This window comes from Pristis pectinata, chromosome 19 (assembly GCF_009764475.1).
Source record: "Pristis pectinata isolate sPriPec2 chromosome 19, sPriPec2.1.pri, whole genome shotgun sequence".
Lineage (NCBI taxonomy): Eukaryota > Metazoa > Chordata > Chondrichthyes > Rhinopristiformes > Pristidae > Pristis > Pristis pectinata.
Genome location: NC_067423.1, coordinates 39,321,654 through 39,349,194, shown reverse-complemented (window position 1 = coordinate 39,349,194; position 27,541 = coordinate 39,321,654). Strand labels below are relative to the sequence as shown.

At 45.4% G+C, this 27,541-nt stretch overlaps 1 protein-coding gene across 1 annotated transcript in view; it reads left to right on the top strand.

The window, feature by feature from the left end:
• Nucleotides 1-27,203, top strand: part of bcat1 (branched chain amino-acid transaminase 1, cytosolic) — a 77,568-nt gene extending 50,365 nt beyond the window's left edge. The window contains exons 8-11 of the mRNA XM_052034319.1: nucleotides 12,603-12,688; nucleotides 13,170-13,310; nucleotides 16,111-16,185; nucleotides 24,533-27,203. Of these exons, the coding sequence (XP_051890279.1) occupies nucleotides 12,603-12,688; nucleotides 13,170-13,310; nucleotides 16,111-16,185; nucleotides 24,533-24,574 (344 nt within the window). The 3' untranslated portion in view covers nucleotides 24,575-27,203. The remainder of the gene's footprint in view (nucleotides 1-12,602; nucleotides 12,689-13,169; nucleotides 13,311-16,110; nucleotides 16,186-24,532) is intronic.
• Nucleotides 27,204-27,541: the final 338 nt, after the last annotated feature.

Below are 27,541 nucleotides of genomic sequence, written 5' to 3'. Positions count from 1 at the left end.
CATTCAGTAAGATCATGGCTGATTGAGACACAAGAGATTGCCGATGCTGGAATCTGGACCAACACACAAAGAGCTGGGGGAACTCACCGGGTTGAGCAGCACCTGTGGGAGGAGAAGGAACTGTCGACGTTTCAGGTCGAAACCCTGCGTCAGGACTGAGAGCGGAGAGTGGAGGTGGCTGGTGTAAAGAGGGGAAGGGGAGTGGTGAGACAGGAGTCTGGGGTGATTGGCAGACTGGGGGGGGGGGTGGTGTAAGATGACAGGCAGGTAGGGGAGGGGAGGGGAGGGGAGGATGAAGGTTGGAGGTGGCTGCTGGAGGGAGATAAGCAGGAACACAATAGGACTACCGGAACTGGATTCTGATAAGTAAAAGAGGTGAGCATGGGAACCATTCCCCTTTTGATACCTGCTATCCCCCCTCTCCACTCTGTCCTGATGCAGGACGTCGACAATTCCTTTACGCCCCACAGAGGCTGCTCGACCAGCTGAGATCATGGCTGATATTCTACTTCTGTGCTACCTTCCTGCACTATGCCCATATTCCTTGATTCCCTTAATATCTTAAAATCTATCGATCCCTGTCCTGAATACACTCAATGAAGACGCCTCCACAGCCCACTTGGGTCAAGAATTCCGAAGATTCACCATTCCCCCCCACCCCCCCCGTGTCAAGGGATTTCTTCGGATCTCTGCTCTGGATGGATGATCCCTTTTTAAGAGACAGTGGTCCCTGGTTCTACAGGGCTCAAGCAGTGGAAAATCAGTTCCTCGTCTACCATACCGAGCCCATCGGTGTACGTAACCTTGAAGGACTGAATGGAAGCCAAGAGAGAGAAAGGAGTAGGATACGCTGAAGCGGTGAGATATTTAAGGTGGGCGGACTCTCAGATGGAAAGAACCCACTACTTGTGGTTTATTGAGTAAGGTCCTGCTGGATCGGGGCATCATTCATTTGATTTCCTTCATTTCGAACTTTTCTCTGCCATACTGTGAGCTGGCAACGAGAGGGTGAGGCCAATGGGATATCTGAGATCTCAGCGAGCATCGAGATCCAAAAGCGTGGGGAACAGAAGCAGGAGGGTGGTGGTGAGGGAGGAGGAGTTCCTTAGAGTAGTGTCCAAGGCCCAACCATATTCAGCCACTTCATCAATGACCTACTCCTATGAGGTCAGACGTGGCAATGTTCGCTGATGATTGCAGAGTGTTCAGTTCCATTAACAGCTCCTCAGCAAAAATAGCAGTCCATACCTGCTTGCAGCAGGACCTAGCCAACATTCAGGCATGGGCAGATAAATGGTAAGTAACAGAAGTGCCAAAAACGACCATCTCCACCAAGAGAGAGTCTAACCACTTACCCATGATATTCAGTCCTGTTACCATCCTCTGTTCTTCCATCATTGACCAGAAACTTAACTGGACTGCCCTCATAAATACTGTGGCTACAAGAGTGCATTAGAAGCTGTTGTACTGCAATGAATAGCTCACCTCCTGACGCCACAAAGCCTTTCCACCAACTATAAGGCACAAGTTAGGAGTGTGAGGGATGCTCCCCACCTGCCTGGATGAATACAGCTCCAATAACACGGAAGGAGTTTAGCAATATCCAGGACAAACCAGTCCACATGGTTGGTGCCTGATCCACCATCCCAAACATTGACTCAACATTGTCCAGCACCTTATAAAATGCACTGCAGTTGCTCACCACAGCACATCCCAAACCTGCAACCTCTACCGGCAAGGGGGACAAGAGCAGGTGATGCAAGGGGACACCACCTGCAGGTTCCCCTCCAAGCCACTCACCATCTTGACTTTGGTCCAAATCCTGGAACAACGGTAGTGTGAAAGTATCTTCACACAAAGTTCAGGAGGGCAGCTCACCACCACCAAGGGCAGTTAGGAAGGGGCAAAAAATGCTGATCTTTTCTAGCAACAACCGGATCCCGAGAAACAAATAAATAAATAAAAGGCCTTGTCCTCCCATTAAGTTAAATCATGGATTGTCGGTGCCTCTGCTCCATCTCACCAGCATTACTCAATGTCCTGTGGTAATCTAACCAAAAGCTCAGATCAGATCAAATCAATTTATTGTCATATACACCAGCTTGCTGACGTGAAGCTCACAGAGTAAACAGTAAATAATAAGTACAACAATAAACACAGTGACGAGCACAAAAGAACAGAATGGTGCAAAGAAAGATTTAGCTAAATAAGTGAGGCTGAAGGGTGTTTAAAATATAAAGCAGTGTTGTATGTAATGAAGAGGAGGCTTGCCTGATTTCTTTATGCAGGGGTTGTTCACTTAATAATCTCATTCCTTTGCCATTTTCTGGTTGCAGTTGGTCCATTTTCTGAAAAGTATTTTCATGAATTAGGCTCCCAAAGCTAAAGTATCACAAGGTAAATAAAAGCCAATTTAATCCCATGAAGTGTAAAGGGAGCTGTCCAAGTTGTTTCTCTCCATGTCATTATAAAATCAACCATTCTCTTTTAAATTTTCCCTTGTGGTCGTGCCTTTAATAAAACCCGCTTGATCCTCCCCAGTTGGACACAGTAACATATTCTCTAATCTGGCGGCAAAGGTTTTACTGAAAGTCTGAATTGATAAGGGATGCAAGATAAGTGTGTAATTACCTCACAGTGGAAAGCTGTACCTAGTTACAGTAATACAGAGATTAATGCTACGCTCTGTTTGTTAGCAGACTGCTTTCTATGGCTTAATTAACAATGTGCGAGAATTGTTTCATCAATGCAGGAAAGAAAGAACTCTTTAAAAATTACCTGGTAGGAACCATTTGAAGGCAGCATGTGACGGCTTGCTCTGCATTCCTCCTACAGCATGCCTGAAGTCACTTATTACAATAACAGCATGCATTTTTATAGCATCCTTTATGAAGTCCCAAAGCACTTTGCAGCCAATGAGGTACTTATTTTGGAGTGCAGCCCCTGCTGTAATGTGATAGGAATGGTAGATGGTCTGTGCACAGTAACTTCTTGCAAACTGCAATGAAACAGAGACAGAAATTACGTTTGCCTTAAGATGAGTAAATGGTTTCCGTACCTGTTTCCCAAGGCTCTTGTGCATTGAGGTGCGTTGTGAGAGAGAAGTGAAACAATGTGATGTGACGGCTTGGAGCTGCTGTTAGTCTTGACGATGGTTCACTTGGATAAACGGTGGAACAGTGGCCCAGAGAGAATAAAGAGCTAAAACAAGTTAGGATAAGTCTTCATAAAAAAGTGCTGGAGAAATTAACAGGGCTTAAAAGCCTATAAATCCCCAGGAACTGTTGGCCTGTATTGCAAGGCTTTGAAGGAGGTGGCCACAGAAAAAGTGAATGCATAGGTTGTCATCTTCCGAAATTTGATAGGTTCTGTTTAAGAAGAGGGAGAGAGAACACAGGAATCACAGACCAGTTAGCTTGACTCAGTAGGAGGGGAAGAGCTGGAATATATAATCAAGGAAGTGCTCACACAGCTTGGAGTCATACAGCACAGAAACAGGCCCTTCAGCCCAACTGGTCCATGCCAACCAAGATTCCCATCTAAGTTAGTCCCATTTGGCCCAAATCCCTCTAAATCTTTCCTATCCATGTCCCTGTCCAAGTGTCTTTTAAATGTTGTTAATGTACCTGCCTCAACCACTTCCCCGGCAGCTCATTCCATGCACCTATCTATGCCCCTCATGATTTTACACACCTCTATATCACCCCTCATTCTCCTATACTCTGATGAACAAAGTTCTAGCTTCAACCTCTCTCCATAACTCAGTCCCTCAAGTCCGAGCAACATCTTCAGAAATGTCCTCTGCGCTCTTTCCAGCTTTATGACACCTTTCACTTACAAATAATAAAAGGTTTGGCAGAATCAACATGATTTACAAATACAGGTTCTTCCCAACTTACGACCGCCCCACTTATCGACAGCCCGTACATACCAACAAGTGTTTGGGAGACCGGCGGGATGGATTTACTGGCTGCTGCTGGCATCTTCTGCCGTGTGGGAACTCGGTCTGTGGCCGCACTTCCGACTTGGGAATTGCTTGGGGTACGGACAGTTCATGGGAACGGAACCCTGCTGTAACCTGGGGAGGACCTGTGTGTTAGAATTCATTGCGTTTGCAATCATCAGAATACATAAAGTGCGGTGGGTGGATTTGTGGACTTTCAGGAGGTGAAGCATGAGGTTTTAAAACCAAATGAGAGTATATGGAACAGGGGTAAAATATGGACACGGACTGACAATTGATTAACAGATGGAGGCAGGGAGTACAAATAAATAAATCTTTTCAGTTTGGGAGCCTTCAGTTAGTTGGGTGCCATAGGAATCAGTGCTGGGGTCCCAGATGTTTACAACCTACATCAGTGATTTAGACAAGGGGACCGAAGGTAATAAGGGTAACTTGCTGAAATGCAAAACTGGGTGTCAGTGTGACTTACGGGCAGGACGCAGAGACACCTCAGGCGGATGTGGACAGGTAGAGTGAATGGGTAAGGATTTGTCAGAAGGAATAAAATGTGGAAAGATGTGAGGCCGTCCGTTTGAGCAGATATAAAAACAAAAAAGCGGAGTACTTTGTAAACAGAGAGAGACTGAAAGATGTGGGAACTCAGTTTGTGGCCACATTTCCGACTTGTGAGGTGCTCGGGGTTACGGACAGTTCACGTGAACGGAATCCTGCCGTAACCTGGGGAGGACCTGTGTGTTAGAATTTATTGAGTTTGCAAACATCAAAATAGATAAAAGTCTCCTTGTACATTAATCAGTGAAAGTTAATGTGCAGGCATTGAAAATAAGTGATGCTTTGGCCATTTATGGACAAAGTTTTGAGTACTAGAATAACAATGTCATAATTGAAATGGTAGAACACATTGGTGAGATTGTACCTGGGATATAATATACAGGTCTGGTCTGCATAGCTCTGGAAAGATAGACCTGTGCTGAAGCGAAAGCAATGGAGGTTCACCACATTAATTCCTGGGGGAGTGAGGGGGGAGTGATTGACCTATGAGCAGACAGGGCTTTACGCTTCTATAGAGTTTAGAACAATGACGTTCCAGTCGCCTGCTACCGGTCCCCCGTCATGTTCCAGCTCCTGACCCCCATCAGAAACCTGCCCCATTCACGGGTGTGCTCCCTACATACACCTTGACTTGTTACCAGCTGTGCCTCGCTGCTCACCACCTTCCATCCACACTCCTTGATCAGTGCCTTCCTCTCTGGCCAGTGCTTGAGGCTGAACTTGACTCTACCCAACCTCAGTATCTGGAACGACTCCTTATCTTGCCCAGTACTGAAACCATCCACTACTGTTCTTCTACTGGTGAAACAACTGATGCTCTAGTCACCTTTACCTTGACCATTCCGAGCTACCCTGGCCCAACCTCCCATTTTCCACCAGCAGTAATCGCTGTTTATCCCATCTCTTCTGCCAATCATTATTGATATCAAGACCCACTCCCCATTGCTGCGGTGCTCTTGACATCAGCTCATATCCCTGCAAGCCTCAGCATTGACGTACAGAGGGATCTTGGGGTCCAAATTCATAGCTCCCTGAAAGTGGCCGCACAAGTTGATAGGATAGTAAAGGAGGTGTATGGCTTGCTTGCCTTTATTGGCCGAGGCATTGAGTTCAAGAGTCAGGAAGTTATGTTGCAGCTTTATAAAACTCTGGTTAGGCCCCATCTGGAGCGTTGCATTCAATTATGGTCGCCCCATTACAGGAAGGATGTGGAGGCTTTGGAGAGGGTGCAGAAGAGGTTTACCAGGATGCTGCCTGGATTAGAGGGCATGTGCTATAAGGAGATGTTGGACAAACTAGGGTTGCTTTCTCTTGAACGGTGGAGGCTGAGGGGAGATCTGATAGAAGTTTATAAAATTATGAGAGGCATAGATCGAGTAGACAGCTGGTATCTTTTTCCCAGGGTTGAAATGTCTAATACTAGAGGGCATGCATTTAAGGTGAGGGGGAAAGTTCAAAGGGTACGTGCAGGGAAGGTTTTTTATGCAGAGAGTGGTGGGTGCCTGGAATGTACTGCCAGGTTTGCTGGTGGAGGCAGATACAATAGAGGTGTTTAAGAGGCTCTTAGATAGGCAGAGAATGTGCAGAGAATGGAGGGATGTGGACTATCTGCAGGGATAAAGGATTAGTTTAATTAGACACCATTAGCTTAATTTGTCTGGCACAACATTGTGGGCCGAAGGGCCTGTTCCTCTGCTGTGTGTTCTATGTTGTATGTAATTAGAGTTCTCATCCTAGTGTTCATGTGCCTCCATTGCCTCACTGTGCTCTCCCTCCATAACTTTCTGAAGTCTCTGCTCTCCCCCTGCTCCGACTGTATGCCCATTACTAATTTCCTTTGCCGCTTCATTGTCAGTTGAACTCTAGAATTCCCTCCTTAAATCTTTCCAGCTGCCCACCTTTAAGATGAATAAAAGAACTTCTCTGACCAAGCCTTTGCTGGTGTCTATGGCAATCTTTGTCTGATAAGGCTCCTGTGAGGGACCTTGGGATGTTTTATTACATTAAAACCACCATATAAAGCAAGTTGTTGCTGGCATGTAGCAGTTTTATTAAAATACTGTACTACTGAACACAGCAGGGGATATCTGTGACATTTTACTTTGGATCAGTTTGGTAGTTGCATTGTCCATTAAAAGGGCAGTCAGCTCATACACACACACTGCAGAATAGGGATAAAGGGCAGATGGCTGTGTTCACCCTCCATTTCCCGGCTGAGGTTGAATGCATTTTAATTGAAGCTCGAATGGACTGGAAGTGTTATTTTGACACATCGGAGAACAAGTGTATCTTACCCAGCACTTAATACAACACACTAAGCTATCTGTTGTCCCTTAATGCCGTGGAAGTTATCTCTGAAATAATCCTTAAAGGATCTGCATATTTTAAACAGCCATCCTTCATGATGTTTAAACCTAGCAAGCTCGTTCACAAGCAGTAGCAGCACTCTGGGACTATAACCTGAAAGGATTCTTCAACCATATATATCCTCGGCTGAACCATTAGAAGAAAAAAATTGGGTTAATCTCCAAATATTCAAGAAAAAATAAACGATGAACATCTGCAAAGTGAATTACATACTGCTTGCATTTTAATCTTTTGCTCCATCTTCAAGGCCATGGATCCTGTAACACTGGCTGTTTCCCACTCCTGCCCCAGTTTATCTGCCTCTGAAACTCTTCTTCTTGGTTTCTTTGCTTATAGACCGGACTATTCCAATGAACATTGAATTTTCCAATTTCGGGTAAACTTCTCCCCCTCTGTCCCTTTTCCCTCTCCTCCTGATCTATTGGTATTGGTATTGGTTTGTTATTGTCACTTGTACCGATGTACAGTGAAACACTTGTCTTGCATACCATTCGTACAGATCAATTCATTCCACAATGCATGGAGGTAGTACAGAGTGCGTTGAGGTAGTACAGGGTAAAAGCAATAATATAGTACAGAGTAAAGTGTCACAGCTACAGGGAGGTGCAGTGCAGGTAGACAATAAGGTGCAAGGTCATAACAAGATAGATCGTGAGGTCAAGAGTCCACCTCATCGTATAAGGGAACTGTTCAATAGTCCGTGGGATAGAAGCTGTCCATGAGCCTGGTGGTACGTGCCCTCAGGCTCCTGTATCTTCTGCCTGATGGGAGAGGGGGGAGAAGAGAGAATGACCCGGGTGGGTGGGGTCTTTGATTACGCTGGCTGCTTCTACCCGGTTCTTCCTACAGCCCGGATCTTCCTACACCCACCCCAGCCCCCCCATCACCCAGTTTCCTTTCCCTCCTCTACCCACCCCATCTGCCCGTCACCCACACACTTACCCCCTCTGGGGTCCCTCCCACCACTGTTCCCATCTGCCCTCCCCACCTCCCTTATTTGGTTCCAGGCTCCACCTTCCTGTCCTATCAGATTCCATCATCTGCGGCCCCTTTGCTGCCTCCACCTCTCACCTCCCGGACTCTGTCACCATTCCTACTCTCCCCTCCTCCATCTGCCGATCACCCCTCCTCCCAGGATCCACCTATCACCTGCCGGCTCTTGCTCCACCCCTTCCCCTCACCTCTTTATACCAGCTACCTCCCCTCTATCTTTCAGTTCAGATGAAGGGTCTCCACCCAAAATGTTGACTGTCCATTTCCCTCCTCGGGTGCTGCCTGATCCGCTGAGTTCCTCCAGTATCTTGTGTGTTGCTCCAGATTCCACCATCTGTAGTCTTTTGTGTCTCTATTCCAAGATGACCTCCTATCTCAGTGAAGTGTAGATCATCCAGAACTCTGCTGGCTGCATTTGAACTCACACTGTGTCCTGCTTTACCCATCCCTGTTGTGCTCCCTGACCTTTGTCGACTCCCAGTCCAGTGGCAACAGGTTCTCGACCTGAAACGTCGACAATTCCTCTCCCCCACCCCCCACAGATGCTGCTCGACCCGCTGAGTTCCTCCAGCAGTTTGTAATTTTGTTTAAAATTCTCATCGTTGCTTTCAAACCCCTCTGATCCCACTTTTTGAAACCTACGGTCCTGTTTAACATAAAAGTCGGAAATGCTGGAAATATTCAGCAGGTCAGGCAGCTTCTGTGGAGTGAGAAACAGCGTCAATGCTTCAGGTTGATGACCTTCCACCTGAGCCAAGGGAAGTTAGAAACCAGACATATTTTAAGCTACAGAGAAGTGGGAGGGGTGTAGAGAGGAAAGTGAATGTCTGTGATAGGCTGGAGACCAGTGGAGATTGAACGGTACAAAGGGGGACATTGGTATAAGCTGGGGAAGGCTTGTTACTCGCAGATCAGGGAGATACAACTGGAAGGAGATAAGTGAGGGCAGAGGAAAGGTGGGAGAATAAAAAATAATGCTGGAGGTCTGAGTTTCTGCCTCTTCTACAATCCTCTGAGATCTCTGTGCCTCTCCATTTTTGTCCTTCTATATGTCCACCAAACTTTGGACTTGCCCCTCGAAACCTCACCACCTCTCTCTCTATAAAGTCTGCCTTTTCGTCCAAGACCTTGGGTACTGTCTCCTCCCACGGCTCTGTGCCAGCTTTGCTTGAGAAGATTCCTGGAAAATGCTGTGTTGAAAATGTTACCTGATCAAACATTTTATCACTGCAGGACATTTGGGTCCAAGTTCCTCACAAGAAGTCTGTCTCACTGATCAAAGTTGTCATCATGATTGTTCCAAAACTGATGGCGGAGGTAACTTGTCTCAGTTACACACACTGAAATATTATTGCAAAGAAATCAAAGGAAATGACTTTCAAATCCTAATGCTATAATTTCTGTTACATGCCACAACCATTGACAGTATTTAACAGTGACGAAAGCACCTGGGTACTCGTACAAAAATGATTGACTGCTTTTAAGATAGATTCATGTTGATGCGTGCCTCTTTTATGGGGTTGTAGAAATATGCTGAATGAAGAAGAGATGGTGTAGAGGATACAGAAAAGTTTCACCAGGATGCTGCCTGGATTGGAGGGTATTAGCTATAACGGAGAGGCTGGACAAATTTGGATTGCGTTCTCTGGAGTGTCAGAGGCTGAGGGGAGACCTGATAGGAGTTTATAAAATTATGAGCGGCGTGCTTTAGCGTAGACAGTCTGAGTCTTTCCTCCCCAGGGCGAGGCAAGTTTTTATACACAGAGAGTGGTGGGTGCCTGGAACAGGCTGCCAGGGGAGGTGGTGGAGGCAGATACGACAGCAACATTTAAGAGGCATTCAGAAATGCACATGAACAGGCAGGGAGTGGAGGGATATAGACCATGTGCAGGCAGGCGGGATCAGTTTAATCCCCACCCCTGCTATTCCTCTGGCGACTTATAACTTTTCATCTTGCTGTACTTACCCGCATCCTTTCCAAAAGCTTTGATGACTTTTGCTTCCTCTACTGCTCGTGGTTGGAAATTCCAAATCCCAGTGATCCCAATAAAATACAATTACCCGATCTATTGCCTATCAGAATTGTATGTACTTCTATCAGGTCACACCTCAGCCTCTCTCGGTCCAGGGAAAACAAGCCCAGCTGTACAATCTCTCCCCGTAACTAAAGTCCTCCAATCCAGGCAACATCCTGGTCAATCTCCTCTGCACTCTCTCCAGCACAATCACATCCTTCCTACAGTGTGGCGACCAGAACTGCATCCAGTACTCCAAGTCCGGCCTACTTAGTGTTTTGTAAAGTTGTAACATAGTTTGATCCTGCAAGCAGCAAGACCTGGACGACATGAGCTGATACGTGGCGATCAGCATTATGAACAGAAGGTCTAGAAGCAGTCGAATATACATAACTGCTTGCCATTCAATAAGATCTTCTACCTTAGTGCTATTTTCCTGCTCTAACCCCAGATCATTTGATTCACTTAATTTCTAAATATCTGTGCTACAAAGTGTCAGGTGATACATATCTCCAGGGGGACGAGCCTTTTCCCCAGCATTGATTGGCATTGCTATCAACAAATCCCAAACATCATCATTCCAGGGTCAGCATTGTTCATGGGAGCTCGCCAGAGGATTGTGGTGATCTGACTCCGCAAACCCTTCCACCGTCGACAGCACCCAAGCCAGGAGAGTGGTGGAATATTTCCCACTCCTCTAGATGAGCGGAGTTCCAATAACACTCAGGAAGCTTGACACCATTCAGGACAAGGCAGTCTGTTTGATTGACATCTCGCCAATTGCCCTGAATATTTTCATTGCCTCTTCCACTGGCGTACATGTGCGTGCCAACCTTCCAAGGCTGCTCTGGCAGCACTTCCCAGATTCTTCCGACTGTAAGGACAAAGCTGCATGGAAAACCAGTACCTTCAAGGACCCTTCCAAATCACAAACCATGTTGACTTGGAAATATAATCCCCCTACAGATGCTGCTCGACCCACTGAGTTAGTCCAGCAGATTGTTGCTTCCGAATCCAGCCCCTGCAGTCTCTTGTGTCCCCTTGAAAATAGGGTCTGAATTGTGTTGCTCTTAACCCTGGCATGGGAGAACTTTCACATCAAGGGTTACAGCGATTCAAAAAAGTTACTCCCTTCCACTAAGTGCTGAACAGCACAGTGAGTTGAATTGAACTGTAAAAACCTCTCTGTGGGATTATGAAGTGTGTGGCTGTGCGCAGAGACCCGTGTTACCCAGTAGATAACCCCGGCGATCCTCTGGCCTTTGCAAAAGCCTCTTCTTATGAAGAAGTATCGTCTTTGCTGTTGATCTGTGCTGTGTCTGTTGAATAACTATTTTTGTACAGAAAATATCAGAAGATTTGATTTCTGGATATTAAGGAAATTGAGGGCTATGGGGTTAGTGCAGGAAAGTGGTGTTTAGGTAAAAGATCAGAGAACTATTTGAGGGGGTGAATGGCCTACTCCAGCTTCTGTTTCATTTGTTCTTCTATTCTTTTGAGTAATTTGTAGAAATGGTGGGCGAGCAGGGAGATATAAGATAAGAAATCTTTATTAGTCACATCGAAACACACAGTGAAATACATCTTCTTGCGTAGAGTGTTCTGGGGGCAGCCCGCAAGTGTCGCCACACTTCTGGCGCCAACATAGCTTCCTAACCCATACATCTTTGGAATGTGGGAGGAAACCGGAGCACCCAGAGGAAACCCACCCAGACACACGGGGAGAACGTACAAACTCCTTACAGACAGCGGCCGGAATTGAACCCGGGTCGCTGGCGCTGTAACAGCTTTATGCTAACCGCTACACTGGGCGAAGCAGTTTCTCATTCAGACGCTGCAGGAATCTGGAACTCCATTCCCAAAAGGCCACGTGTGTTGGATTAGCTGGATCTCAGTTGGAGGTGGAGGTGGGCAAGGTGCAGGTCAATCTGTCTGGAGGGCAAAGCAGACTGAATGACTGCCTCCCAATCTTGTATTCCTGCAACCCACTTGATCCATCGAACTGGACAGCATGTAAGTGGCCTCAGTTCTACAACGGAACCAACCTGGCAGTCTGGATGGAAGAGGAGAGAAGAGAGAATGACTCGGGTAGATGGGGTCTCTGATTATGCTGGCTGCTTCACCGAGGCAGTGAGAGGTAGAGACAGAGTCCATGGAGGGGAGGCTGGTTTCCGTGATGTCTGCATTTAACTTTATCTTAATTAATTTCTATGGTTTCAATTAAATTTATTATTTTTTCCCATTATTTCAGACTTATTTGTAAACTCCTCCGATAATCATTGACATTTAGACAAACAGGATCCACCATCTGAGGCCCAGTCTCTGCTTTACGGGATGACTCTTGAGCATGGTGGGGCGGCTGGTCCATCCAACCAGTGCCAGAATCAGGTCAGCGGCCTTGGGGGGTTCAGGGGTTGGGGCAGCTCCAGTTTGATCTTGCCCCTCTGCAGGGAAATATTGCAGGAGTGGGGCTCAGTGAACCACTCTGTCAAAGAAGCAGAACTGATGCGATGGGCCACATGTGTCTCCCCTCTTCTCCCTCACTGGACTAACGACTGCAGGGAAACAGGAAATCCGCGCTGGTGAAAGACAGGCTTTAAGATAGTGAGAGCAGGAAGCTATATACAGCTGGATCTCTGTGCTGGAGTTTAACAAGCGAATTAGTCTTCCTGCTGTACATTTTCTGAGTAGAATCTATTCTGTTTTCCTAGAGGACGAGCTCGTGACAGCTCCACTGGATGGCATCATATTACCTGGAGTCATAAGGCAAAGCATTCTGGATTTATCACACAAGTGGGTCAGTAAACGTTGCTTAACAAAACACCATTAACCTTACTGTATTCTGCTAACTGATTGGCATCATGCTAATAGCTAATTAGCTGCTCTAAATGCAACACTAAATTTGTAGTCTGCTAATCTGTTTAATTTTGATTTGAACATTAACTATTAATGCAATTCATGTCTGCATCTCAGTCCCAACATTGTTATATTTACTCATTAATGAGAATCAATATCTATTATTTCTGACCGCACCATCAACTTTACGTGAAGTATTTATCAATACCTTTGGGGACAAATATTTGATGAGACCTAATTTGGCATCAAATATTTTTTAAATGAACTGTGGTTATGAATGATTTAATTGTGGGGAATGCTGTTGTAGACATACATCAGTGATAAAGAGGGTACTAATTTTACCTTTGATAAATCATGCAAAGAAAGGTGAACTAGAGCTGATTGTTTTTTTCTTCTGGGTCTTCTCTGTTGGGATTGAAAAGAATCTGTTCAAAGTTGAGGAGCGTCCAGTCACTATGAGCCAGCTGGTCGAAGCACTGAAGGAAAACCGAGTCAAGGAGATGTTTGGATCAGGAACTGCTTGTGTTGTGTGCCCAGTGGGACGGATCCTTTATAAAGGAGAGGTGAGGACGCTGAATGTTGAATAACGTAAAGAGAGAGCTATCTTCCGCTAATGGTTGACAAACAGCATTGGAAGCAGCATCTCTGGAAAGAGATACAAGGTCACCCTATTAGGATATTGCCTTTGGGAGATGGTAGATCATTAGGAGGATTTAAGATGGAGGTGGATATATTTTTGAAAGATTAGGAAATTGAGTGCCATGGAGAACTGGCACAGAAGAGGACTTCAGGCCTGAGGTAGATCGGACATGATCAGGGCAGGCTTGAGGAGCTGAGTGGCCTACTCCTGCTCCTATTTTAGACCATAAGATGTACAGAATTAGGCCACTCAACCCATCAGGTCTGCTCCGCCATTCAATCATGGCTGATTTTTTTCAACCCCATTCTCCTGCCTTCTCCCCGTAACCCTTAACCCCCTTACCAATCAAGTACCTATCAATCTCTGCCTTAAATACACCCAATGACTTGGTCTCCACAGCCCTCTGTGGCAACGAGTTCCACAGATTCACCACCCTCTGGCTGAAGAAATTCCTCCTCGTCTCAGTTTTAAAGGGACATCCCTTTATTCTGAGGCTGTGCCTTCGGATCCTAGCCTCTCCTACTAATGGAAGCATCCTCTCCTCATCCACTCAATCCAGGCCTTTCAGTATTCCGCAGGTTTTGTTGTGTTCTTGCCCTATTCATCCCACTCTCCATTTCTCTGGAGCTTAGAAATAACTTTTTTTTTCTCTTCCCCCAGTTCTGATGAAGGGTCTTTCACTTGAACCATTAACTTCGTGTCTTCCTCCACAGATGCTGCCTGACCTGCTGAGTGTTTCCAGTCTCTTCTGCTTTTGTTTCAGATTGCCAGCGTCTGCGCTCTTTTGGATTTTCATATGACGGCGTGGCTTGGGTTGATTTCATCTCTCGACAGATACACTTTCAGGGAGAGTGAGTGAAGGGGGAAATGGGCACAGTGTTAAAGGGCTTCTTTCTGACCCAGGCAAGAGATAACTCAACAGGTCAAGCAGCTTCACAGGGGCTGGTATGGGAGAGGAACAGGAGATGTGTGGGTAAATGTGGTGAACACAACTTGGTAAGGTTTAAGTTAATTTCTGAGAGACGTGCCCACAGGTCACATGAAGCTGATCATGTTGGTGCGTTTAATGGCTTTGTAGTAACAAAAAGAAAAGGGAGTAATGGTAGAAGACTGGAAAGCAGTAATTAGAGGGAGAGGCGGTTAACATGGCAGGTACATGTCAATGTAGACCAGCTACAAACCACCTGTGTTTGTGCACCCATCCCATAAAGGAAAGGTTTAAGCTTCTGTTCTGATTGACTAAACTCAGTGCCGGTGAGATACGGGCCAAAGTTATTGGATTCTTTTATAGCAGAAGACAAAAGCAAAAAATGCTGGAAGCACTCCCTCTGTGGAGGGAGAAACAGGGTCAATGTTCAGGTTGATGATCTATCGTTGGTAGTTCCTTTGTTCCTATGTTCATACATGGTCTACACTGGTTTGTCGCTTGATGCAAGTGGATGATGGAAGACTTCCTTTCCCTGAGGTCACTCGTGCAGCATGGCAGAAGAGATGAAGGTTGATGTCGTCCACAAATGGCGGCAGTTCCACCCACAGACTGGTGGCAGTTCTCACCCACAAAATGGTGGCAGTTCTCACCCACAGACTGGCGGCAGTTCCATCCACAGACTGGTGGTTGTTCTCACCCACAAAATGGTGGCTGTTCTCACCCACAAAATGGTGGCAGTTCTCACCCACAGACTGTTTGCTGTTCTCACCCACAAAATGGTGGCAGTTCTCACCCACAGACTGGTTGCTGTTCTCACCCACAAAATGGTGGCTGTTCTCACCCACAAAATGGTGGCAGTTCCACCCACAGACTGGTGGTTGTTCTCACCCACAAAATGGTGGCAGTTCTCATCCACAGACTGGTTGCTGTTCTCACCCACAGACTGGTGGCAGTTCCACCCACAGACTGGTGGCAGTTCTCACCCACAAAATGGTGGCAGTTCTCACCCACAGACTGGTGGCAGTTCTCACCCACAAAATGGTGGCAGTTCTCACCCACAGACTGGTGGCAGTTCTCACCCACAGACTGGTGGCAATGCTTGTTATAAAATGGCACCAATGCTTGCCCAAATGTTGCTCCACCTCAAAGTTTACGAACCCTCTCCAATTCTTTATTATTTTATATACATCCAAGGGATACGGGCTTCGCAAACCAAGCCAGCATTTAAATGCCCATCCTTAATTGTCTTAAGGAGATGGTGCTCACTTCCTTCTTGAACCTCTGCAGTCCTTGAGGTGTAGGTGTTGGGGAAGGATTTTGACCCAGCGACGGTAAAGGAACGGAGATATATCTCCAGGTCAGGACAGTGTGTGGTTAGGAGGGCAACTTCCAGGTGGCGGTGTTCCCCGTGCTTCTGCTGCTTTTGTCTCGCTAGCAGGTAGAGGTCGTGGGTTTGGAAGGTGCTGGTTGCACCATGTAGGGGAGGTAACCCGCCCGTCATCTTACACCCCTCCTCAGTCCACCAATCACCTCGGACTTCTGTCTCACCACTCCCCTTCCCCTCTTTATACTGGCCGTCTCCCCTCCCCACTCTCAGTCCTGTTGCAGTGTTTTGACCCGAAACGTCGACAATTCCTTTCCTCCCACAGATGCAGGTTTTTTGTTGCTCTGTAACTGATGTGATCGGAACAATTGTGTTTCAATTCTGCATGCCTGCTGCAGACAACTACCACAATGAACACAACAGGCGTAAGTGCCGGGAACTGCTGTACATTCTTTTTTTCTGTTATTCCAGAACCTGCACATTCCAACCATGGAAAATGGAGCAAAGTTAGCAAAGCAGCTTATTGACAGCCTGACTGATATACAAGTGAGTATGAGTTGACGGGAGTTTGCTTGTGTATGAGGGGGTGATCCACTGGTGTTTACAATGAGTAAACGACTATGTTCGGAGGCTCTTTCCTCTGCTGGAGAAATACAGCACATGGGGACGTGAGGCTATTCCAGAATGGAAATAGTTACAGATACAGGAACACCACATAAATGTTGATTTTTTTGCCCATCTATGCTTATCTCATTTGCCCACAACAGGACTATATCCTTTCTATGCCTGACTAAATGCCTTTTAAATGTAGTGAATGCATTTGATTCAACCACCTCCACTGGCAGCGTGTTCCAGATATCAACCACTCTCTGTGTCAAAAACTTGCCCCTCGGATCCCCTTTAAAACTCCTACCCCTCACTTTAAAACTATGCCCTCTTGTTTTTGATATCCCTACCATGGGAAAGAGATTCAGACTGCCTCCCCTATCTATCTCTGCCTTTTATAATCTTGTATACTTCTATCAGGTCACCTCTCAGCCTCCTTTGCTCCAGGGAAAACAAGACCAGCCTCTCCACGCTCTCCCCATAACTAATGTCCTCCCATCCAGGCAACACCTTGGAGAACCGCCTTTGAACCTGGCTCAACCACATCATTCCTACAGTGTGGCGACCAGATCTGCACCCAGAACGCTAAGTGCGGCCTAACCAGTGTCTTGTAAGGTTGTAACATTATGTCCCAATTCTTACTCTATGCCTTGATCTATGAAGGCAAGCAGAATTCAGAATCAAATTTGTTGTTTTGCGGCAGCAGTACAGTGCAAAGGTATGAGATTACTATAAATTACGAAAGTGAATAGATAATGCAAAGAAAAAGGAAAAGGAAGTAATGTTCATGGGTTCATGGACCGTTCAGAAATCTGATGGCGGAGGGGAAGAAGCTGTTCCTGAATCACTGAGTGTGGGTCTTCAGGGTCCTGTACCTCCTCCCCGATGGTAGTAATGAGAAGAGGGCATGTCTCAGATGGTGGGGGTCCTTAGTGATGGATGCTGCCTTCTTGAGGCACCGCCTCTTGAAGATGTCCTTGATGTTGGGAAGGGTTGTGCCCGTGATGGAGCTGGCTGAGTCTACAACCCTCTTTCGATCCTGTGCATCGGAGCCTCCATACCAGGTGGTGATGCAACCAGTCAGAATGCAGGTCATTTGCAACCTATTTACCAGTGTTGCCACTTTCTCAAGCCTGAGAAGTGCATCCAGTTGGGGCAGGTAGGTTGAATTGTACAAACTGCATGCTAAGTACAATTAGATTAAGCTAAGGCTATCAGTTAATAAATAGTGTTCCAGCCTCAGAGGCTGATTGGTCGACTTGTGTCCCTTTGTGGGTGAGACTTGTAGACTTGCCCCAGCTCTGTTGTCCTTGAGGGAAAGAAGAATAAGATGGACCAGGTCTGGTCAACATGGTGTCTTCTTCCCCCAGCAGCTCACCTGCTAACCAGATCTTTATGGCAGTGTGATCACTTTCACAGTTGTTTCTCTGATGTCAGCTTAAATTACGCCCAGTTTCACAGACTGTGCTGCTGGGTCTTGAACTCATGACCATTTAGGATGCTGTTCTATTACCAAAACCACTAGGCTGTTGTACCTAACACTACCACTGATGGTACAAAAGCTTAAACCTACAATAGATTTACAAGGATGTTGCCAGGACATGAGGGACTGAGTTATAGGGAGAGGTTGGGCAGGCTGGGACTTTTTTCCTTGGGAGCGTAGGAGACTGAGAGGCGATCTTATAGAGGTGTATAAAATTATGAGGGGCATAGATAGGGTGAATGCACTCAGTCTTTATCCCCAGGGCTGGGGAATCAAGAACTAGAGGGCATAGGTTAAGGTGAAAGAGGAAAGATTTAATAGGAATGAGGGGCAACCATTTTACACAAAGGGTGGTACATATGTGGAATGAGCTGCCAGAGCAAGTGGTTGAGGCAGGTACAATAACAACTTTTAAAAGACAGTTGGACAGGTCCATGGATAGGAAAGGTTTAGAAGGTTATGGGTCAGACGCTGGCAAATGGGACTAGCTTAGATGGGAATCTTGGTCGGCATGGACCAGTTGGGCCGAAGGGCCTGTTTCTGTGCTGTATGACTCTATGACTCTAGTTAACAATAACTGGCACATGAAGAAATGCTGTGTTTAGTGCAGATGGACTCAGCCTGTTGTACCAGCCAGTGTGGCTAGTCGCTCCCACAGCCCACAAAGGCATTGTCCACCCATGGAGGTTCAGCTGGTCAATGCCAATCACCGTGCAACCACTTTCTGATGTACATTGTGTGTCTGGCACAGGGCATAATTGAAAGGTCAGTAGATGAAACCAACCTTGGAAATCCTACAAGCAACGAGAAGGGTGGTAACAGACTAACCGAGGGTGTAGACTGGTCGATTAAAGTTTTAACACAGGGGAATGTAACACCATACAATTTGATCAAAAGACTGAGGAGAAGAAATACAGTGTAAGTGGGACGAATATAAAGAGCACGAGGGAACACCAAGGCAGAATTACAGAAGGGTAAGCCATTTGCTTCATTGGCTCCACGTACTCTCATTTCCTTGCCCCACCAGTATTGTTAGGGAGTGCAAAGCACAGTCAATAGTTGTCAAGGTATGTGCCTATTATCGTGGGTTTGGCTGGAAGACAGTTTGTCTGTAGGCGATAGTGTAGTTTTGAATTTTTAAACTTGCAGAAAGAAAATTATTTAAATCCTACTTAATGTTTGAGGAAAAAAAAACAAGAAATAGTCTTGATTGGATGCCTGAGTGTATCTGCAGGGAAAACACTCAACTCCCAGCTGAGGTCATTTTGGTGTCTGTGTTACAGGAGAAGGGTTAAAACCCTTGGACAGTGAGGACACAGAGCAAGCTGAGTAGAAACCCTTGGACAGTGAGGACACAGAGGATGCTGAGCAGAAAGCCATGACACTGGCTGTCAATGCCTACATCAGCCACTAACTATTCAATAAAACAATGAGCTGCTTTGCAGCACAGAGCTCCCTGGTGATATCATAAAGGCAAGACTGTAAAACAGGTCAATAGTCTGGCTAATAATGGTATTGATTATTATGTTTATTGGGTTGATAACGTGGTTAAGCAGGCATATGGGATACTGGCCTTCATTAGTCGAGGCAGAATACAAGAGCAGGGAGGTTATGCTCCAGCTTCATAAAACATTGAGCCGACCTCAGCTGGAGCGTTGCGTGCAGTTCTGGTCACCATAGAATGGGAAGGATGTGACAGCTCTGGGGAGGGTGCAGAGTAGGTTCACCGGGATGTTGCTTCAGATGGAGTATTTCATTTATGAGGAGAGACAGGAGAGGCTGTTCTCCCTGGAGTGGAGGAGGTTAAGGTGTATAAAATTATGAGGGGTCTGGGTGGGGTAGACTGCAGGAATTTTGCCCTGTGTCAGAGGTAGATAAAACTAGAGGGCATAGATTTAGGGTAAGGGGTTAAGAGATTTAGAGGGGATCTGAGAGGGACCTTTGTTCACCCAGCGAGTGGAATACACTGCTGGAGAGAGTGATGGAAACAGAGCAACAGCTGATAACATTTGAAAAGTGTCCAGGCAAGCACTTGAATCATAGACGGAGTCATAGAGTTATACAGCACAGAATCAGGCCCTTTGGCCCAACTCGTCCATGATGTCTTTCTGTGCTAGTCCCATTTGCCTGCATTTGGCCCATATCCCTCTAAACATTTCCTGTCCAAGTGTCTTTTAAACATTGTAATTGTCCCCACCTTTACAACTTCCTCTGGTAGCTTGTTCCAAATAGAAATGTTGATGTGCAGAGGGACCTTGGGCTACAAGTTCGTGGTTCCCTGATACTGGTGACACAGGTGGATTAGGTAGTGAAGAAGGTGTTTAAACTTACTTGCCTTCATTGGCAGGGGTATTGAGAATAAGAGTTGGGACATCATGTTCTAGCTGTACAAGACATTGGTTGGACCACACTTGGAATATTGTGTGCAGTTCTGGTCACCACACTCTCGCAAGGATGTGGTAGCGCGAGAAAGGGTTCACAAGAGATTCACCAGGACGTCGCATGGAATGGAGGGATTTAATTATAAGGAGAGATTGGATAGGCAGGGATTGTTCACACTGGAGTGCAGGAGGCTGAGGGGGTGACCTTATAGTCGTTTATAAAGTTATGAGGGGCATAGATAGGGTAGATGGTCACAGCCTTTTTCCAGGGGTAGAGGAGTTGAAAGCTAGAGGGTATAGGTTTAAGGTGAGAGGGGAAATATTTAAAGGAGATCTGAGGGATATGTTTTTCACACAGAGATGGCGGGTATATGGAACAAGCTGCCAGAGGAGGTGGTAAAAGCAGGTACAATCCCTGCATTTAAAAAGCATTTGGACAGGTAGAAGGATAGGAAAGCGGCAGAGGGATATGGGCCAAATGCAGGAAAATGGGATTAGCGTAGATAGGCATCTTGGTTGGCATGGACGAGTTGGGCCGAAGGGCCTGTTTCCATGGTGTGTGACTCTCTGCCTCTCTATGACTCAACTACATTGATAGGTCAGGAGTAAACCAGATCAGGTGTAAACAGCAGATTTCCTTCCCTGAAGGATATTAATGAAGGAGATAAGCTTTTCCAACAATCCATTCTGAAACTGGTTTTGTTTACCTCAATTCTCAGTTTATTTAATTACTTGAATTTTAATTCCCCAGCTGCTATGTTGGGATTTGAACTCATGTCTCTGGATCAATGGTCTAGAACTCTGGCTGTTAGCCTGATAACTTAATCACTGTAGTCCCAAACCCCTACTAAACTGCTGTAAAGTGTGGTGCCCAGAATTCAACAGACTAATTCATCTGAGACCAAGCCAGTGGTTAATGAAGCTTCCTGTCATCTTGCCTTTGTCTTATAGACCAGTCATCAGTTAATGACACATTGATTCTAATATTCTCTTTTAACAACCTTTTCAACTTGTCCTGCTTCTTTCTAAGATCTGAACATGTACACTCCCAGATTCTCCATTCCAGCACAGATGTTAACATTGTAATTTTTAAAACTTATTACTGACCTTATCCTACTTACTATTTCCATTCATATTTCCTGGCGTTAGATATCTGCCAAATGGCTGACTGTTTCGCCAGTCCCTCTTGATGTCTGCTCCCCTTGATGTTTACTACATTTCCAAAATGCCCTGTATACCAAATTCTGGATCACTGAGCAGTCGTCCTCATCTCGACCCCTGATGAGCAGAACTGTGTACCACTCTCATTGAGGCCACGAACAGTTCCTTTGGCCCACTGAGTCTGCGCTGACTATCAAACACCCACTTGCACTAATCCCATATTATTCTCCCCACATTCCCATCAACACACCCCCAGTGTCTACCATTCATCTACACACTGATGGCATGGGTTTCAGTCTGGATGCTCCCACATCCTAAAGATATGCAGGCTGGTCAGCTAATTGCCCCTTGTGTGTAGGTAAGTGGTAAACTTAGGGGGGAGTTCATGGGAATACAAGTAGTTCTGCTATAATGTGTGTTTCCATAATGCAAATTGGTTATAATGCGATTGATAGATTAGGGAACATTATTTGTATTACACAGGCTGCATTGGTTATAGCATGTTCGGGAAAACCTGTTTAAATCTTTGCTTTGAAGGCAACTACAGTGTGTTCTGCTATAACACAACTTTCTATAACGTGCGCTTTCTTAGGAACGGAACTATCGTGTTATAGCACGTATGGGGAGAATGAAACAAGATTAGTGCATGATTAGTGTAAATGGGTACACAAGAGACTGCAGGTGCTGGAGTCTGGAGCTACACGCAGTCTGCTGGAGGAACTCAGTGGGTCGAGCAGCGTCTGTGGGAGGAAAGGAATTGTCAAAGTCAAAATCGAGTTTATTGTCATATGCACAAGTACATGTGTGCACAGGTGCAATGAAAAACTTACTTGCAGCAGCATCACAGGCACATAGCATCAGATACACAACATTCATGAGGAAAATGTTAATTATAAATAAATTATGCAAAAATTATACAAGAATGAACACAATTAGAACAAAACAAAGTCAATTGTAGTGCAAAGTGGTCATAATGTTGCTATACTGAGGTAGTGCCGGTTGGTTCAAGAACCGAATGGTTGAAGGGAAGTAGCTGTTCTTGAACCTGTTGGTGTGGGACCTCAGGCTTCTGTGCCTCTTGCCTGATGGTAGCTGAGAGAAGATGGCATGGCCTGGATGGTGGGGATCTTTGATGATGGATGTTGCCTTCTTGAGGCAGTGGCTCCTATAGATGCTGCCGATGGTGGGGAGAGATGTGCCAATGATGCATTGGGCTTTCGACATTCCATTTTGGGTTGAAACCCTGCACAAGGACCAATGATTGAAGCTTGGCACGGACGGTGGACTGAAGGTTCTGTTTCCATGCTGTATGTTTCCCTGGGAATAAAAACACAAGATGCTGGAAATACCCACAGGCCAGGCAGCATCTGTGGAGACAGAAACAGAACTGATCCTTCAGCTCAGCAGAACTGATATTTCGAGATCTAAGATGCAGAAAATTTCGAGCTCAGCAGAATGAAGAAAATTTAAAGATTTAGGCCTGGTTTTAAGGGGCAGAGGAAGTGTTGGGCCAGAGAGGAGAAATGCAAACGGCCATCATTGTGGAATGATGGAGAGATGCAGCACAGAAACACTGGCCCACTGAGTATGCGCTGACCATTAGGCACTCATTTACACTAATCTTTCACGAGTACATTTTATACTCATGAAATGAGTGTGTAAAAGCTGGTGAATGTGGTTTCAATCCATCAGACTGACATTTTCTGAATTAAGTTGAGATCCCTGCATGTTACTACAGCTAAACTCATCCAGGCAAATGAATGATACTTCATCACACTCTCAGAGTCAGTCACGGAGAAACACAGCACCATAACAGGCCTTTCAGCCCATCTAGTGCGCCCTAGCCATCGACCACCCATTTACACTAAAGTACCAATCCCATTTTTGTTCTCCCTACATTCCCATCAACTCCCCCATTTTCTACCATTTACCTACACACCAGGCGGGAAACTACAACGGCCAATTAACCTACCAACCCGTAAGTCTTTGGGATATGAGAGGAAACAGGAGCACCCGGAGGAAACCCACGCGGTGACAGACAGCACCAGGGGGTCAGGATTGAACCTGGGTCTCTGGTGCTGTGAGGCAGTGTCTGTACTAGCTGCACCACTCTGCTGCCCTTAGGGTGAAAGAGAGGAGAGGTGAAGCAATAGAATGAGGCAAAGTGTCTTATATTTTTATTCTGGATTATTTTGAATCTTAAAAAAATTATTTAAGCCTATCTGGAGTGTTTCTGATGATCCAAATTATTTTAAAGGCTTTCATTAGCTTTGAACGGTCTAAAGGCCATCGGGTTTCCTGTGGGTCTGGCCTCAAGAAACAGGCTGAAATCTTCTATTAAAATCTCCTGTCGTGTGCAGTTCTGGTCACCCCATTTACAGGGAGGATGTGGAGGCTTTGGAGAGGGTGCAGAAGAGGTTCACCAGGATGCCACCTGGATCAGAGGGTATGAGCTGTAAGGAGAGGTTGGACAAACTATGGTTGTTTTCTCTGGAGCAGCGAAGGCTGAGGGGAGGTCTGTTAGAAGTTCATAAAATTATGAAAGGCATAGATAGGCAGGTGATGCGAATCTTTCTCCCAGGGTAGGAATGTCAAGTATTAGAGGACGTGCATCTAGGGTGAGAGGCGGAACTTTTATTGGAGATGTGCGGGGCAAGTTTTTTACACAGAGGGTGGTGGGTGCCTGGAACGGGCTGCCAGGGGTGGTGGTGGAGGCAGGTACAATAGTGGCGTTTAAGAGGCTGTTAGAAAGACACATGAATATGCAGGGAATGGAGGGATATGGATCATGAAGAGATTTAGTTTAATTTGGCATCATGTTAGGTGCAGATATTGTGGGCCGAAGGGCCTGTTCCTGTGCTGTACTGTTCTATGTGAAAGCTGAAACATAGAACCTGATATTTACTTGCATGCAAGTTCACGGAGAGGTCAATGTCAAGTGTCAGTGCTACCCACATTTTTTGTTGAAGTCCACGTCTCTGCCCCTCACGGATAATGACCTGGTGTATTGTACACGATCAACCATGCTGGAGTATCTGAGACACATAGGGTAGTATATACTTCGGAAAACAATATCTGATAGCTCACGAGGGCTAATTTAAGTGATTACCACAAGATAGGAAAACATCTGCTTGCAACACGATAAAAGAACAAGTGTTGATAATTGTAAAAGTGTCTCTCGCATTGGTGAGATGTGAGCCTAATACTTGTACACTGCTTAATGTATGCCATCATGCTAATAGAATACAAATATCTTTGACAGTATGGACGCAAGGAAAGTGACTGGACCTGTGTGGTGGCTTGAAGCTTGGGACGTCATCGCAAGCAGTCCGACTGAAGGCTTGAGCAGTTGGGCAAGTGCCAAATCTCAAAATAGCACCAACTCTCCTTCAGCGGCATTAGACACATGGTGACATTTAGCATGCAGTAGAATAAAGCACAAATAATCTTGTAATATAAACCTGATTTCCAGTTGTGTTCAACAGAACGCCACACCAGCAGTTTTATATCAGGCAGAGGCACTGGCAAGAACTGCCTTCTCAATTCAGTTCCATTTCAGTTCTGCTGATGAGCTTCAGCACGTCCCCATTCACACTTCTCTAGTGCAGTGACTCTGTGTGATGTTGCCTCCTGAGTTACAACCGTGTCATCGTCTTCAGCACACTACTAGTGTACCTTACACCCTTGATGTAAGTTGCCTCCCTGAGCTTGTCTATCAGACAACAATATTGTACAAAAAGAATTTGTGTGCCAGCCTTTATTAATTGGGGTTAGTGAACCATTCAAATTGGGAGATAATTTCCGCTACCAAAGTAATAGAGATAAAGGTCAAGTATTGAGATAAAATTCACATTGTTTATGCTTGTAAAATCCTACATTCCTCTGAATCATATTGTATTAGTGACACGTATAATGCGTTCCAAAAGTAAAACTGTAACAGTTGAAAATGCCGGATTTCTACAAACTACACGCCAAACTGAGATTGAGTAGACATCATGTGAACATTTGATAATTTATACACAAGCTTTGGTAAATTTCTGATGTTGTTAGATGCAAGATATACCATGAAGTTGAGTTTTAAAAGGTAAGCTATAAATGATTTGCTCAATGTATTTATTCTCAAGTCTTTTGTTACCTTGCAAAGATGAACGTGCAAAATAGGAGAATGTGCGTTAGATTCTGCCTCTGTAGTTCACCCCATTGACTTCAGTAGAATGAACTTCGGAGGCCAAGTAGTAACGTGTTTATCACTCCTCACAGGCAGTGAGTTCCTGGACAGGTGGGTTATAACTGTTAAGGCATGGCGGTGATTGGAGTCACACATGGTCTGAATTAGATTGCACAGATGTCAATAATTTTTTTTAAAGTATTTTGGAACCAAATGGAGGTAAATGGACTTGAAATGCAGGGCAAATGATACAGTCTCCAAGGACCTGTTCCATGTTAGCACGGTAGTGTAGCTGTTGGCGTAATGCTATTACAGAGTCAGCGACCCGGGTTCAATTCCGGCCACGGTCTGTAAGGAGTTTGTACGTTCTCCCCGTGGGTTTCCTCTGGGTGCTCCGGTTTCCTCCCACACTCCAAAGACTTACAGATTATGAAGTTGTGGGCATGCCATGTTGGCGCCAGAAGTATGGCAACACTTGTGGGCTGCCCCCAGAACACTCTATGCAAAAGATGCATTTCACTGTGTGTTTCAATGTACATGTGACTAATAAAGATATCTTAGCCCGTTAGGTTTATATAACAGCCAAGCCCGCAGATTTTAACTGAATTCAGTTTCACCAAGTGATTTAATGGAATTTGAACTCATGGCTTCAGGATTGCTAGTCCACTATCCTTGTGTACAGTTGTAACATAATTTAAATGATGTCCTTTCTAACTTCAGCTTAGCTTGAGAGGGTGATTGTGGTGTATGGTCTGGACTGAGTCATTTGATAGAAGAATACGACAGGCTGTTGTGAGGGAGTACTGTCATACCACACTGTCACAGAACCAGTAAATTGTTGTTCCTTTACACAGATCACAGGACTCCTCATTACATACTGTATATATGTATTTATGTACAAATACTAATATATAGACAGAAACTGTCAAGGCTTGGCAGCCAGTCTCAAAGCTTCGGTGATGTGGTTACAGCCCAGAATCAGGACAGTTTTTTGACTGAGTTGTTGAACCGAGACAATGAAAAGCAAAAACAAAACTGCAGCTGCTGAAAATCTAAAATTATTAGGAAAGGTTTAGAGGGATATGTGCCAAATGCAGCAATTGGGACGAGCTCAGATGGGAATCTTGTTCGGCATGGACGGGTTGGTTGTTGTGTGGATCTATGAATCTTTGAAGCCAGAAAACACTGGAAACACACAGCAGGTCAGACAGCATCTGTGGAGAGGGTAACAGCTTTGACAATTCTTTCACGACGATCGTTGTGTTTCTGCCTCCACAGACGCTGCCTGGTATTTCCAGGAAACCTGTATATGTTCCATCAAATGTGGTTAAAAGATGTCACAGTACAATTTCAAAACACCTGTCTGCTTCCCCACCAATATATAGCCTGTGACTGACATCTCTAAAGCAGATGGCCTGGGTTTTTGCCTCATCACTGCTTGTGGTGTCTAGCTGTGGGCAAACTGTGTTTCCCTACATTGCGCCAGTGACCATAATGAAGGACATCGTTGGCTTCGAAGTGTTTGGGGACTTGCATTTATGCAGTGAGAACGCTGTGTAAATTCAGGTTCTATTTTCTATCTGAGACCAGTGTTTAAAAGGAACAATTCCTTGTGCTCATGGTGAGTTCTTGAAGATTCTGCACCATGCCTATGTAACAAATTATTTTGTGTGGTGCTGAAAAGTGTGCAGTGTTTTTGTGTGAGTTGTACTCTTGTTTCTCTTCCTGCCCACAGAATTAGCTCAATAAAATATTTGTGGTGGAATCTTTTTACCGTCTTCAATGTTCAAAGCAAGCGTTTTAGTTTAAAAATGCATTTCATTAAAAGTCGGTTCTGATTTCAGTAAGTAAGAGATACATAACACTTGCATCACATGTAAATGTGTCTGTGTGGGTTTCCTCCGGGTGCTCCGGTTTCCTCCCACATTCCAAAGACGTACGGGTTAGGAAGTTGTGGGCGTGCTATGTTGGTGCTGGAAGTGTGGCGACACTTGCGGGCTGCCCCCAGAACACTCTACACAAAAGATGCATGTGTTTCGATGTACACGTGACTATAAAGAAATCTTAAATGTATAAGCCAGTCATCAGATGTAAAAATATGCC